Source organism: Heteronotia binoei, chromosome 15 (assembly GCF_032191835.1).
Source record: "Heteronotia binoei isolate CCM8104 ecotype False Entrance Well chromosome 15, APGP_CSIRO_Hbin_v1, whole genome shotgun sequence".
In the NCBI taxonomy this organism is placed as follows: Eukaryota; Metazoa; Chordata; class Lepidosauria; order Squamata; family Gekkonidae; genus Heteronotia; species Heteronotia binoei.
The window spans coordinates 15,990,916-16,005,768 of NC_083237.1; the positions used below are offsets into that span (position 1 = coordinate 15,990,916).

The following is a 14,853-nucleotide window of genomic DNA, read 5'->3' on the forward strand; positions in this document are numbered from 1 at the left end:
CCAATATCTTCTTCTTCTTCTTCTTCACAAAACTTCCCAACACCAAAGCTGTGATGAAAGAAAAGGAAAGAGCAAAATGGCTAAACTGATCCCTAAAGGCTCTTCATAAGACAGAAAGCTTATGACTTTTGGAAGGCAAGAATCTTGGTCATTGTTCAGATAATGATCTTCTGGGCATGGAGAACAGTAATCCATGTCTGGAAAAAAAAGGGAAATATAGATTGCCATGTAAGACAGACTTTCCTAGAGAGCATTACAATAATAAAACTTCAGCTTTGAATGAATGCCTAAGGGGAATTTGCATTCTGTAATTATATTTGCAAAAAGTCACACTCAAAGTGTGTGCAAAAGTGGTCCTGCATGACATTGCAAAAATAGAATATCAACTAAATTATTGAAAGCATCTGCTGTACCTGAACAGCAAATTCTGGGAACTGGGCCACCATCCCACTGGAACTTTTCCTGGTGGCCTTAATGGTCAGTCCACCACTGTTTCTTTCCATTACAGGAACTGCTACGAAGGGTATGTTAGGTTTCTGTGGGTATATCAGACTCTATCTTCTTATCAATAACTACCATCATCATTGAACTGTGAACAATGTTTTTAAACATTAGGGAAAAGAGAATCTTTATTCCTGAATGCTCATAACCCAGATTACAGTTAACATATTCTGCGCTCAACATATTTTACCCATCTGGTTTGAAATCTTCCCTAATGGACATGGAATACAAACATAGCAGCAAAATGGCTTCCCTCCTTTCTTTGTCCTACTATAGCCCAGAAGGGAAGCATCATTACATACAGAAAGGGGATGTGTCTGTCCATAAAGGAAAGAGAAAAACATTTTAGCATACAAAACATATACTTTGGGATTTTTATTTCATTGGCCAATCCAATTTTAGGAACTGTGTTCCTTCTGCCATAGCATAATGGTGAACAGGTCTACTGGGTATTTGCTGCTCATTGCAAAATCGGGCCACGGAGACCTCAACACTGGGCCGTATGGCCTACCGTCCCATGCCTGCCCCCTGCCTCCCCATCGCATTGTGCCTCCCCCCACTACGTTGCGCCCCTCCACACCTCCTTCTCCTTCCCTTCCCCACTGCAGGCTGGTCAATTTCATGCTGCCTAAAGTCCGCCCCCGACTGATGGCCCGATCAGTGGGAAATTGGCACAGAGCTCACTCTGCACTGGGCCAAGCCTGTGGCAGCTCAAACCAACCGCAGCTGAAAAGGGTGTGTGGCTCCTCCCTCGCTGGCACTTCCTGGATGGGAAGGAAGTGCCAGCAAGGGAGGAGGCATGTTCCCTTTTCAGCTGTGAAGGAGGTGTGAAGGGGCACAACGCTGTGTGGGGGAGGCGCAATGTGGGGGGGAGGCAGGGTCAGCCAGGGGACAGGATGCCCCGCAACCCGGTGTTGAGGGTTCTGTGGCCCGGTGCCGGGTCATGACCCTGCTAATAGGAAACGCTGATCTATATGAAACCACAGAGAGGGATTAAGACTATCACAACCGTCTTCATTTTTCCTTATCAGTTGAGCTGAGTAGGTCCTTGGAAGTTCTGAATAGGTGCCTCAATATGGTAATGGAATGGTTAAGGATGTGGCATTTGAACTGCATCTGAACTGCATCAGAAACTTCCCCCTCTCCCCCCCCCCACCAAGTTGCAACTGACTTATGGCAATCCCATAGAGTTTTCAGGGCAAAATAAGAACAGGGGCATAGCTATCCTAAAATTGCTTGGTGGTTTCCCATCCAAGTACTAACCAGGCGTGAATTCTAGTCTCCCTGAGTTTAGGAAATTCCAGTGAGTCCATAACAGATGCAACCACCCATTCTTACTTAATGACTTTTTGTGTAAGCAGTTTTAGGGTTGTTACATTGTGATTGATTTTTTCCTTGATAGCTGTGCCTTGCAGTTTAATTCAGGCCTTAGGACCATTATAAAGCATTTGGGGAAAAAGATGAAGCCTAGTAATCCAGCACTGGAAGCCAAGATGGAGAAGATCTCCACAGCCACCATGTATTTTCCTTTGGTACTAAGATAAGTTGGGACAAATGACGCCCACAGACTGCAAAACAGCAGCATACTAAAAGTGATTAATTTGGCTTCATTAAAGGAATTGGGCAGTGTTCTAGCAAAGAAAGCCACAATGAAGCTGACAATTGCAAGAAACCCCATGTAGCCCAGAACATAATAAAACATTCCAACAGATCCTTCATTGCATTGTACTATAATTTCTTTTGCTAGCGAGTGTGTGTCAAAATCTGGGTATGGGGGATCAAGAAATAGCCAAGTCATGCAAATAATCACTTGAATGAATGATAGACAAAGAACAATAGAGATGGCAACTCTTTCTCCCACCCATTTCCTCATCCATGACCCCGGTTTAGTGGCCATGAAAGCCAAAACCACAGTGATGGTTTTTGCCAAGACACATGAAATAACCACTGAGAAAATGACGCCAAAAGCAATTTGTCGTAGAAGGCAGATCAGAAAGTGAGGCTGGCCAATGAATAGCAAAGAGCAGAGGAAGCAGAGCGAGATGGAGAAAAGCAGAGAGTAGGTGAGATTCTGATTGTTGGCTCTGACAATGGGTGTATTCTGGTGCTTAATGAAGATTCCCAGCACCACAGCTGTGGTCAGAGAAAGACACAGAGCCGAAACAGCCAAACTTATGCCCAATGGTTCATCAAAAGACAGAACATTGAGATTCTTTAAAAGGCATCCATTTTGATCCTTGTTGGGATAATGATCTTCTGGGCATTTGAAACAGTAATTCATATCTAAAACAAAAAATTTTAAAAAAGAATTTTCCAATATAATCATAGTACTATAAAGTTCTTTAAAGCCCAATATGTATTAACCACTTGTATCATAGATCAAGAAATACAGAACTTTTCCGATTTCCAAGAAATATTGGTTCTGTAGACTGTAAAGAGGGGCCATGGTTTAGCAGTAGAGCATTTGCTTGCCGTGCAAAAGGTAGAAGATTCAATCCTGGCAGTAGATCAGGCAGTAGACGGTGTGAAAGACCTCTGTCTGAAACTCCAAAGTGCCTCCGGAAGTCTGAATTGACAATGCTAAATTTGATAGACCAAGTGTCTGATTCAGTACAAGGCAGCTTCACAATTGGACCAGAAAGGTTAAGAGGTGAGTAGACTAGCATCCCTGGACTCAGTCTGTCTATTGTACATGGAGTCTGCATGTGAGGAATACATGATTTTTGTTTGCCTTTTACCACAAACACTTTCAATTTAAATGCAAAGTAAAATGACTTCTACCTTTCTGGTTTGAAATCTTTCCTTCTGGGCATGGAGCACAATCGTAACAGCAAAACGGTTCTCCTTCTTTCCTTTTCTTGCTGTAACCTGGTAGACAGTTCTCATTACACACAGCAAGGGGAACAACCTGCCCATTTAAAAAAAAAAATAGCATCTTTTCCAATTTTTCCAATTTAATATTTTTACAAATAGTTGAGTGGATCCAATCATCACGTAGAAAGCCTCTCTTTAGCCTAAGAAGTCTTCCTTCAACTTAAGTATCTTTCCTCCAAAGGAAGAGTCAATTTAGTTGGAGAAAGGCATTTTAGACTTGAACCAAAAGGGAAAGTGGAGTATAAATAAATAATTGCAGCACTTTTTTTTTAGAAGGAATGCACAGGAACACAGTTTCGACCGGCTTGGTATCAGTGAGGACTAATATGCAAATAAACTTCTTCTGGGCTTTTTCTACAAAAAAAGTCCTGCACAAAACAATGGTGATGTCATGGGGTGTGGCCTTATATGCAAACAAGTTCCTGCTGGGTTTTTCCTACCAAAAAACCCTGAATAAATGAATTTATTTATTTTATTTATATTTATTTGAACATATGAACATGTACATATGAAGCTGCCTTATACTGAATCAGACCCTTGGTCTATCAAAGTCAGTATTGTCTACTCAGACTGGCAGCAGCTCTCCAGGGTCTCAAGCTGAGGTTTTTCACACTTTTTTGCCTGGACCCTTTTTTGGAGATGCCGGGGATTGAACCTGGGACCTTCTGCTTACCAAGCAGATGTTAGACCACTGAGCCACCGTCCCTTAGATTTATATCCCACCCTCTCCGTGAGTGGACTCAGGGCGGCTAACAGTTATGTTAAAAACAACAATTTCCAGTTACAATTTTAGAAACAATAAAACTTAACTATTAAACAATTGAAAACTACATATTTGATGCTATTCAAGAATTTTGGTATATGTGAGTCAGATTATGATTGTGTCATAGTTCTTCTGTTGATGAAACCTAATTCAGTGAAGTAGTTGGGCAAGAGATAGGATCTTCTTCAGCTGCTCTGAGAATTGTACATACATACTGTTAATTTAAGACCAATCACAAGAGCCCAGGTGTTTGTTTGGATTTCTAGTTCCCCTACCCCCCCCCCCCCGCACAGCAGGGTTTTAGTGACTATTACAATAATAAGGATAAACAAATGTTATACAAAATCCATAGAGATTTAATAACATCCTACATCAACAAGATGACAATCAACACAATTCATAAATCCCTGAGATAACGATCTGTATGAGTGCTCAATGTAACCCCCCAAGCCATGGTGACCTAGAAAGAAATTTGGAGGAGGCTCAGTGAAGAGCATATTTAGCAATGGACAAGTCATATTCAAATCATTCCTTCGGTTAAAAGAACATTCCAGATTAAAGTAGGCCAGTTCCTCCCTGCCCGCACCTCTTAAAGAGTGTCAAACAGAATTCAACGTGCCATCTGCAAAGTATTAGCAGGGTTACGCATTTTCTTTGTACCTTAGAAATTCTGCTCAGGTCTTACCTGATTGAAGCTGCTATGCCATGTAATAGCCATATCATTAATGGACAATTCTTTACCCAGGGGTGTTTGGGGATCCATTTTCCCTATTTTCACTCTTGAAAAGGATTTATTTGGGAAAATAATCCAATTTATAATATCAAATCCACCAACCATTTCACCCTTCTCATCAAGAGACACCTCGCCTCCAGCACTGTTATTAAAAGTGATGCTCCTCAGATACCGATGAAGCTAGAATTGAATAAATTGAGGAAGATTACATGAAGAAAACAGCATGTGGAGGTAGGAAAGAAAAAGTCATCTAAATCAGATTCAGGATTTTTGTTGCTGTTGTTATTTTATTCATTTTTATTTATTTTAGTAAATTTATATTCTGCTCTACCCCACAGGTGGGCTCTGGGTGGATTACAACATACAACACTACAACACGTAAGACATTAACATCAATAAATAGATAGATAAAAAGAAGGTATTAATGGATATGGTTACCATATGTTATCAAAAAAAATGTGCTTTCAAAAAACAACATATTAAAACAAGTAGAAACCTCCTGGTTCAGAGCAGGAGACAGAATGGTATAAGATTAAAACAATTTCCAGCTGGCCACTAATTATGTTGTGATCCGCTCTAAGCCCATTATAGGAATGGGCGGAATATATACCTAATAAACAAACAAACAAATAAATAAATAAAGATGTCATAGTTCAAATGAGGCCAATTTAATTTAATTTGATTTAATGTGGATGCCCACTGCCTCACCCAAAGGCCTGGCAGATCAGACCTGTCTTGCAGGCCCTGTGAAAAGGTAGCAGATCTAGCAGGGCCCTAATCTCCAGTGGGAGCATGTTCCACCAGGCCAAGGTCAGGGCAGAAAAAGCCTGGTCCTGGATGAGGAAAGACAGACATCCTTAGGGCTGGGGACCACCAGGAGATGGTTTTCTGAGCGTAAAGCCCATTGCGGCACATACAGGAAGAGGCAGTCTTAGTAATGACTTAAGTCTGGTTCCTTAATGCAAAAATTAAGCTGGGTTCCCAGCTTTTTCAGGAGAACCATAATTTGGTCACACTTCTCTGTGAAAAGGGGGACAGTAGGTATTGAATAGAAACTTCTATCCTTGAACTGAGGCTATATCATGACCAATAGAAAGGGCTGAACAGAATGCTGTTGTGTATTCTTTGCTTCCTGAGCACATAGTCTGTCACATTAGTCTTCAGTCTATATGAAACTTTACCTGAAATGGCTGTGGCTTTGGATGCTCCAGCTTGCTCCCATCTGCCTTGATTCCATATTTGTTTCTGGATGAATACATGGCATGTAGAGCATAGGCCACGGCATAGACAGCATTGTAAACACTGTAACTTTGGCTTGTCATGATCATTTCAAAAAAAGGGCCAGGAAGGCTCTCCAGCTTCTCTTCTCCAGTACAGCTATTCATTGTCTCATCACCTACATCAGTATCTGGAAATACACAGTCGAATGCCTGCTGCCAGAAAGTTCTGATAAAACCATCTCCCTCACCAAAGGGATTCAGGCTCTGAAGGAAGTTTTGGAATCCTTGAACTTCAGTGAGATGAAGTGCAAATGATAAAGCACCATTAAAGACTTGTATGTCGAGATGTCTGTGATATATTTCTGATGAAAAATCAAAATCGGCCGTCATAACCCACACCTTATGTATAGGTGACATAGAATATGGGTCAAATTGATTCAGCACCAACTGTAAAGCACTCATACTGAAACTGTCAGCATTTACTATACATATATTGATGCTTGTCTTGGTTAGAAAAATTACCATATTCAGAAAATATTCATTTAACATGCTATAGATATCAAAAGTATTACTGTAAGTTGGAATTCTTACAGTGAATGCAGTGCAGATACCATTCTGGGAAAACTTGCGAGCCAGGGTCTGCATGAACACTTCTCCTTTATCATCACTCATTGCAATGATCCCCACCCAATTCCATTGGAAACGCAGAAGAAGTTGGACTAATCCAGTGTACTGATGCTCTTCACTGGGGACAACTCGGTATAAAGGAGATCGCTGGATTGTATCGCTCATTGTAGGAGCAAATAAACAATATGTGACCTAAGCAAAAATAAAATAAAATAAACTTTATTGTCCTCCAAGTAGCTCAAGATATCTTTCATGAAGGTTCTTCCCCACTTCATAAGAACAATGTGGGCTGCGAGAGAAAAATGTTTGGAGATTGGTGGCTACTCAGTGAACTTCCTTTATAGTCACTCATGTCTAGGACCAACATTATCCACTGTCTGCCACTTTCTGTATTCTCTGATCTATACAGACAGAAATGATATCTGGGTACAAACCCTGAAGAACAGCAAACTTTTAAAAAATGCTGTACAGAGAATCTGAATCACAAATAGGGCACATCGCTGTGGGGGATCATTAACCATCACAGCTTCAAATGTTTCATTCTTCACTCTTATCAACATTCTCAATGTTCTGCCAGTCACATTATTACACTATTTCATCAGTTCTTTGTTAGCATTCTGATGCTTTGTGATTTTCTGTACTGGAAATTGTGCAAAGCTCTGAAATACTGATTTCGTATTCTGCTGTTTGATTGGTTGTTCGGTTTGTTTGTTTGTTTTGTGGCGTTGTTCCCAGTTTTCACATTTTTGACATTCCAATCTAAATTCTTTGGTCTCCGTTTTCTTTGTAGAGTAAGCAGGGCACACACACATACGCGCACACACACATAGAGTAAGCAAGGAGCCAATGTTCTGATGTCTCAAATCTCTGCACACACTACTAACTGGACTGGATCGTGCAAGCTCTTTTCACCCATTTTTTTTCATTTGCCACCCATCTAAAGGTACCATCCCATGTGGCATTTTTCCAAGCAGACCCCCACAGTTCTCAGCAAAGCCTTTTTGGTGGTGAGTGAGAACTCTCATTATTTACCAGCAGAACAGTTGTTCATATGTGACCCATTCTTTTTATTTTATTTATTTCTACATAATTCAAATTAAAATTCCAGTTTGTATCAATGGTTTCTATGTACAATGGGAGGGAAAATCTCAGGAGCTAAGCAGGGTTGAATGGGAGATCACCAAAGAAGACTTTACAGAGGAAAGGAATGGCAAATGGTCTCTGCTTCTTTCTTAACTTGATGGGTGGGAGACAACCAAGGAAGATTCTACAGAGAAGGCAATGGCAAACCACCTCTGCTTCTCACTTTGAATTCCTCTTGCTGGAGTCACCATAAGTCAGTTGAGACTTGATAACGCTTTTGTACCTATCTATGCACCATGAATCAGAGTCTTTCTTGGTGGACTCCCATTCAAGTACCAACCCTTCTTAGTCTCTGAGATCAATGAGATCTGGCTATACCATGCTCCCTTCCCTTCCAATAGTAACTACACCAAGTTAGGTGTGGGGGGATAAGGGATTACCCCAGCAGCATTTTCAGTAAATACCATGTTACCTGTGGAATCTTGTAAATGGCTAAAGTAGTGGCCATATGGGAGGATATTGCAGAGTTCAATCCCCCAATGACAGCTATTAGATTCTTCCACACATCGCAGTTGTAGTTAGGGATGGTCTTATTTTGATTAAAGAGGAGGTTCAAAGTATTTTGATAAGTCATCCTTGCATCAAAGTAGCTGTCATAGATGTGGAACCCTAATGTTATGTTAGGTAAGGTCTTGGGGTTCTCATTAATTTCTTTCACAGCAAATACCAAGGAAAGAAGATGCCGGTAGGACTTTGTCACAGCACTAAAGGAAAACACAAAGGATGTGTAAGATGAAGGCTTCATCTTTCTGACTACTTTTCAGCGCTTTACTGCTGCTCTAGATACAATCTGCTTCAAAGCCAGTTCTCTGGTTTGTGATATCCACTATAAATCAACTTGGGATGGTTTACTTACCAATTGGATGCCCCTGGCACCTCAAAGCTAGGGGTGTCTCAATTCTAATATCGAAGGCTGCAAATTTTGCTACTAACCAAAACTCTGGGGTGTCCCTTGGAAAGATTAATCTTTGACAAAGGCATTAGAGAAGGGACTGCATATACCCCTTGTGTTTTATGTGCACCCAGCGTTAATCAGATATTCTTCATGACAGAAACTCTAACCAAGTTGGAAGCCTTTGCAGTAGGACATTCAATTATTGGAAGAGATTTTAATGAAATCATCAACCGAGACCTCGGTAAATCCAATCTTAGATGTAGCACAGTAGCTTAAAAAGCCTGTTGTATAAGCAGCATAAACCCTCTAAAATTTCACAGGATTTTAACTTACTAGATGCCTGGATATTTATTCACCCATCTTTAAAAGAATGCACTTATTACTCCAGTAGACATAACTGTTATAGTAGAATTGATAAGATTCAGATTTCTCACTCTTTGCTCCCTTTATTGGGGCAGCAGAGAGCAGTCCTATGACAGGATCAGACCATGGTCCTAAAAATATTAGCGAAAGTAGCCAATTAGAATGTGGTGAGTCAGAATTTTTTTTAATTAAAGGAAGATATCTCTGTACATAAGCTCAAATCAGCAATAAATGAATACTCCCCCGCCCCCAGTAATAAAGAAGTTAAGGAAGAAGTGGTTTGAGACACCTTTCTATCTGTAATAAGAATTTCTAGAGCTATAAATTTGAGAAAAAAAGCTGCAAAAAATTAGAGAAAATATCATACATGAAATTAATGTTTGCCAGGTTAAACATAAACTCTCACAGGATCCAAAATTATTCATGAGAAACTCATGCTGGAGAGGATGAATTTCTCACTTGTGCTTTACTTATTCTGAAATACATACTTGAACATGACTTGTTATTACAAATAAGAATTTCATTTGCAAAATACGTCGGTGGCAATTATCTATTTCTGTATTTAAAATCTTTACACCTAATGGGAGATCCCAAAACAAAACAATAAAAACATTTTATGTCTAAATGCTCCTTTAGAAGACATCAGTAGAGGGAAACAGACAAACCCTACTCGGAAGAAAGGGCCAGATTTTTAGTGTTAGCTATTTGATCTGTCTCAAAGACATCAGAGGATGGGGTGAGTGCGAGAGCAGGACGGGCAGCAGCTGTGCCTGTCTGATCTTGCTTTTTTAATCCTCCTGGAGGCCATGCATATGTCAGCTCAAATTAGCCATCTGAATTCAGCCCCTGATTTTTTCAGTGATGTGGGATGAGGTGGGCAATGGAATGCCATAGGAGGAAATTCAGGATCTGCAGTATTTAGAGAAGGAGGGGAAATCACCACCCACTTTTTTAAAGATGCCAGTTCCTTTAAACTCTTTAAAATTCATGGCTGTATACATGTCCATGATTATATTGGGTTGGATCCAGTGTTCCCTCTAAGCTGAGTTAGCGTGAGCTAGCTCACATATTTTTAGCCTCCAGCTCACACATTTTTGCCTTAGCTCCAAAAAATGGCCCCAGAGCACAATAATCTGTGTAGTAGCTCACAACTTTAATACCAGTAGTTCACAAAGTAGATTTTTTGCTCACAAGACTCTGGAACTTAGAGGGACATTGGTTGGACCTAACCAATGTTTTCACTCAATCACACTGCATTTCTCTTCTAACTACAACCTCCATCCTATGTATTTTTTGTAAATGTGCATTCTGTGATCATCAGCATAAGCTTTGTGGGTGGTCAAGTGGGACCTCATCTTCACTTTTCAGTAGCAGGAAAACTAGTAGGATCCAAGGCATTCTCTCTTTGCAAGTGTTATAAAACCCAAATAGACATGTTATGGAAACTAATAGCCCATAAATTTTCTTACAAAGGTTCATGAAAAGGATTCCCTTTGGGATGTTCCTTGAAGGATACACTGTCAGAAACCAAGATGAACTGAGAAGTGAGCCCACAAATGATCATATCCTCTGGTTGATAATACTGGTATTGCGTCCAGAGCTGATCATCCATAATCCACAAGGCAGGATTATTCCTCTTGCATTCAGTCTGAGGCAGCATTAGAAATACCAGGAGCTGTAAAGGCAAGCTGGAACCTGTCATCAAGAAGACAGAAACTTGGTCTCTTGACAAACCTTCAGTCATATCCCCCACTGTCTACCAGCAGTCTGGTTACACCATCTGATGTTTAAGATTTGACCTGGGAAACTGCTCTCCGGTGAATCCGACAGCAAGATTCCACAAGCCTAGGGAAAACTATCAAAAGCAGATTGTTTCAAGCTTGCCCTGAGCAGTATCTTGCCCTGAACAGTGCTGATGGTATTTGATAGAATCATTTAAAAAAAAAAAAAAGAGTTCATTTTATAGGCAAATTCATGATCACAGGACTCATAGATAATTGCATGTTAGGCAGTCATTCATTTGCTAAAAGGCTGAGGCATCAGGGGAAGGAGAACTGTTGGTAGTAAACATGGGAGTTATCCATCAAAAGTTTCCTATCCAATCGATTTAAGAAAGTTCTTCTGCACTGTCATTTGCATACAGATTGAAGTTACATGTATTTACATTCTGTTTTAGCTAGGATGATGGACTGCTCTGATGTCCTTAAGGTCTACACAGGGCTTTTTGTGTAGCAGGAACTCCTTTGCATATTAGGCCATATCCCCCTAATGTAGCCAATCCTCCGAGAGCTTCCAGTGCCTACTTTAAACTATAGGAGGATTGGCTATATCGGCGGTGGGGGGTGGGGTGGTGGCCTAATATGCAAAGGAGTTCCTGCTACAAAATATGCCCTTGGTCTTTTATTTCAATGTTACTGAGAAGGTGGCCAAGTTTTTTTTTACTCTGCTCTAAACCTGAGCCAAAAGATCTCATGTAAATAATTTATGCTCACACAGGTGTAGATTTAGGCTGTATTTCTATTTTGTTTTGTTTTTTTAAAAACTGTATTAATTTTTGATATTCTTATGCCAATAAAGTCTAACTTGGTTTTACTTGATTTAAGTGCTTTTCTTAATTTTAATGAGAATATGTTGCTCCCATGATAGTGGATAATTTAAAACAAAGTCCAGAAATGTTCTTGAAAAACCTCGACTCTCCACTTTTCACCAGTTTTTTCATGCTTCTGGAATATATTCAAAAAAGCTGTCTTTCTACTCAATAGGTCTTTGTGGCATCTAGGGAACTGAAATACAATTTCTTATATAACATGCATATAATCACCTAAAAAAAATCCAAAAACATCAGAGGTGTAAAACCATAACAACTTTCTGTTATCTACTTTATCACAGCTTGAAGGACTTCCAAGAAAGCAAAATTCAGTCTCAAAAGTAGTTAGGGACAATCTCCATCTTAACTGCTGGGGAGGGATTCCACAGTCTCTGGGGGCAGTAGAAAAAGTTTTCCTGCAAGTGACAGGGAATATATCCTAAAGAAGGACTGATTTCACTGGATGGGGGCCCACCAAGGAAGATTCTGAAGAGGACGGCAATTGAAAGGGGTAAAAAAAAACCCCTCTGCTTTTTGCTTGCCGTGGAAGCAAGGATTAACATAAGTAGGTTGTGACTTGGAGGTACATACATAGGTAGGACTGGTTTAAGCAGGAGAACATCATGAATGGATTCCAAATCCTAGGCAAGTGAAAGCAGTTTCTGGCCCTAAACTATTCAGGGCTATAAAAGGCAAAACCAGCACCTTGAATTCAGTCTGGAAAGAAATTGGTGTCCTTGTTCCCTGATCTGGTTCTGCTTCTGTGTAATTTGTATTGAATACAGTAATTGCTTATATGCAGAAATCTGGATATTCCTCCCACAGCAAATTTTCTGTTCCATGGCTGAAATCTTTTTTCAGAACTCATTGTAAAAAGGGGAAGTGATGACCATGACGATGTCTACATCATGTAGCTAATCAGATCTGGTTCTGTGATGACATACTGGATTGCCTCACTCCACATGGGTTATGGAATTGAAAGGCAATGCAACCCTAACACCAAGGCAAGAGACAAATATTTTCCGTCTTGCCATTCTGTGCTGGTATTTAGTTTGCTGTCGATCAGTTGCAAGTTGGATATGGATGGAGAGTTACGTTCATCTGAAAGCGTGTCATACTGAAAATAACGCAACATGGAGAGAGAAAGCTCATTTTTGTGTCCATTTCTTCATATGAATTTCACCCATGTCCAGGTGTGGACCATTACCAGCGCTGGCTGAAGACTTCTCTGGGCCGACCCTGATGATGATGGGTGACCTAAAAACTGTCAGGAATCACCGCAAATTGAGGTTATGAGGCCGGTTCACCTATCTAGCAGCGGAGCAGCAAAGTGGGCTTACACTAGGCAGATACCAAGGCCTCCTCTGATGTAGACTGCACAGCCTTATTTAGGAAACTGGGGATGGTGGCCAAGGAGGACAGTCAAAACCTCCATTCTCTGCAGAACAATGGGTGATGGGAGAAGGAAGAGGTGGGCGTTATGTATCCCTCCCCTTCGTGTTTAAGGCTGACAGGTCTGTCTTGAGGATAGGCTAGGCAGCGAGGAAAGGAACTTAGTGTAGTATAGGTCCTCCCCTCTCCAGCTTCAGGGGACCAGAGAAGCAGTTGTCAGGGCAACCACATCAAGTGACTGCAGGAAGCCTGATCTGAGTACACTTGCCCCCTGGCCAAAGGAAGTAACTCTCTTTACAGTTGCAGTGCCAGTAGCAAGGCTGACCCTGCCTTGGTTTTGTAACATAAACAAGCTTACCCTGAGTTTGGTTCAAGACATTCCCCAGTAACACACAGACCATGAAACAAAACAACCCAAAACAAAAAAACCTTTATTGAAGATTTTTTAAAAACAGGGTTTTTTTAAAAAAAAATCATAAACTTTAGTGGCACTCATAATGCACAGCAATAACAAAACTAAGCTGGCTGACTACTTATGTAATTCTTGCAGCATCAATGGTGGTTCATACACATATGAAAAACTCATATCTACAGTGTTTCTTTTACAACATATGAAGAAGAGAGTTGAATGTAAACGTTGTATAGTAATTTAATGTCATTTCTGGTTTTCCTCTGTTGATCACATGATATTTACACAATAATGAGAGGATGGATAGGAGAACGTAAAAGAAACAATGTTTTCTCAACATGAAATTCAACTGAAACCAAAATTCTTGTGAATGGTTTCAATGGGGATAAGAGAGTTTCATGGAAGATAGATTTATCAATAGTCAGGGCTTTTCTTGTAGCAGGAACTCCTTTGCATATTAGGCCGCATGCCCCTGATGTAGCCAATCCTCCAAGAGCTTACAGGGCTCTTAGTACAGGGCCTACTGTTCCTGCTACAAAAAAAAGCCCTGTCAATAGTTAGCATTCATGCAGACTAAAAAGACCTTAATACAAAAACAGAGGAAGGATGAAATGTCATTAAGGCCTTTTCTTCTGTGCCCTCTTTGAAAATCTTCCAGGGTAACTGGTTGGCACAGTGCAAAATAGAACACTAAATAGAGCACTGATACAATCCAGAAAGATTTTGCTTATATTCTTATAGCATATTACACATAATTAGATGATACTATTAAATGAACCAGCCTCGTATTGCAGAGTGGTAAAGCTGCAGTACTGCAGTCAAAGCTTTCAGCTCACAATCTGAGTTCGATCCCGGCAGAAGCTGGGTTCAGGTAGCCAGCTCAAGATGAACTCAGCCTTCCTTCCTTCCGAGGTCAGTAAAATGAATACCCAACTTGCTGGTGGGGGGGGGGAGTGTAGATGACTGGGGAAGGCAATGGCAAACCACCCCGTAAAAAGTCTGCCGTGAAAACGTTGTAAAAGCAATGTAACCCCAGAGTCAGAAACGACTGGTGCTTGCACAGGGGACTACCTTTACCTTTTTTTAAGGGAAATGGGACGGTGGCTCTGTGGTAGAGCATCTGCTTGGGAAGCAGAAGGTCCCAGATTCAATCCCTGGCATCTCCAAAAAATAGTCGAGGCAAGTAGGTGTGAAAAACCTCAGCTTGATATCCTGGAGAGCCGCTGCCAGTCTGAGAAGACGATACTGACTTTGATGGACCAAGGGTCTGATTCAGTATAAGGCAGCTTCATATGTTCAAGATGATACTGCATTGCTTACAATGTGTCTTAACAAAGGATGACTTC

The 14,853-nt window shown here is 40.7% G+C and overlaps 1 protein-coding gene across 1 annotated transcript; it reads right to left on the reverse strand.

Moving 5' to 3' along the window:
• Positions 1–1,873: 1,873 nt before the first annotated feature.
• LOC132583161 (vomeronasal type-2 receptor 26-like) lies at positions 1,874–10,863 on the reverse strand. Its single transcript, XM_060254834.1, has 5 exons — positions 10,589–10,863; positions 8,274–8,565; positions 4,974–5,051; positions 3,283–3,409; positions 1,874–2,784 (listed from the first exon to the last, which is right to left on the reverse strand). Exons 1-5 carry the CDS (start codon positions 10,861–10,863, stop codon positions 1,874–1,876), a joined length of 1,683 nt encoding a protein of 560 aa, XP_060110817.1.
• Between the last annotated feature and the right edge of the window lie 3,990 nt (positions 10,864–14,853).

What these genes read in the sequence shown, in the direction of transcription:
- LOC132583161 (XM_060254834.1), bottom strand. Translation starts at nt 10,863, where the DNA reads ATGACTGAAGGTTTGTCAAGAGACCAAGTTTCTGTCTTCTTGATGACA. An exon ending in AATCCTTTTCATGAACCTTT is followed by an intron (nt 8,566 to 10,588) that starts GTAAGAAAATTT and finishes GTTTTCCTTTAG; the next exon opens with TGCTGTGACAAAGTCCTACC. An exon ending in TTGATGAGAAGGGTGAAATG is followed by an intron (nt 3,410 to 4,973) that starts GTTGGTGGATTT and finishes TTAAATGGGCAG; the next exon opens with GTTGTTCCCCTTGCTGTGTG.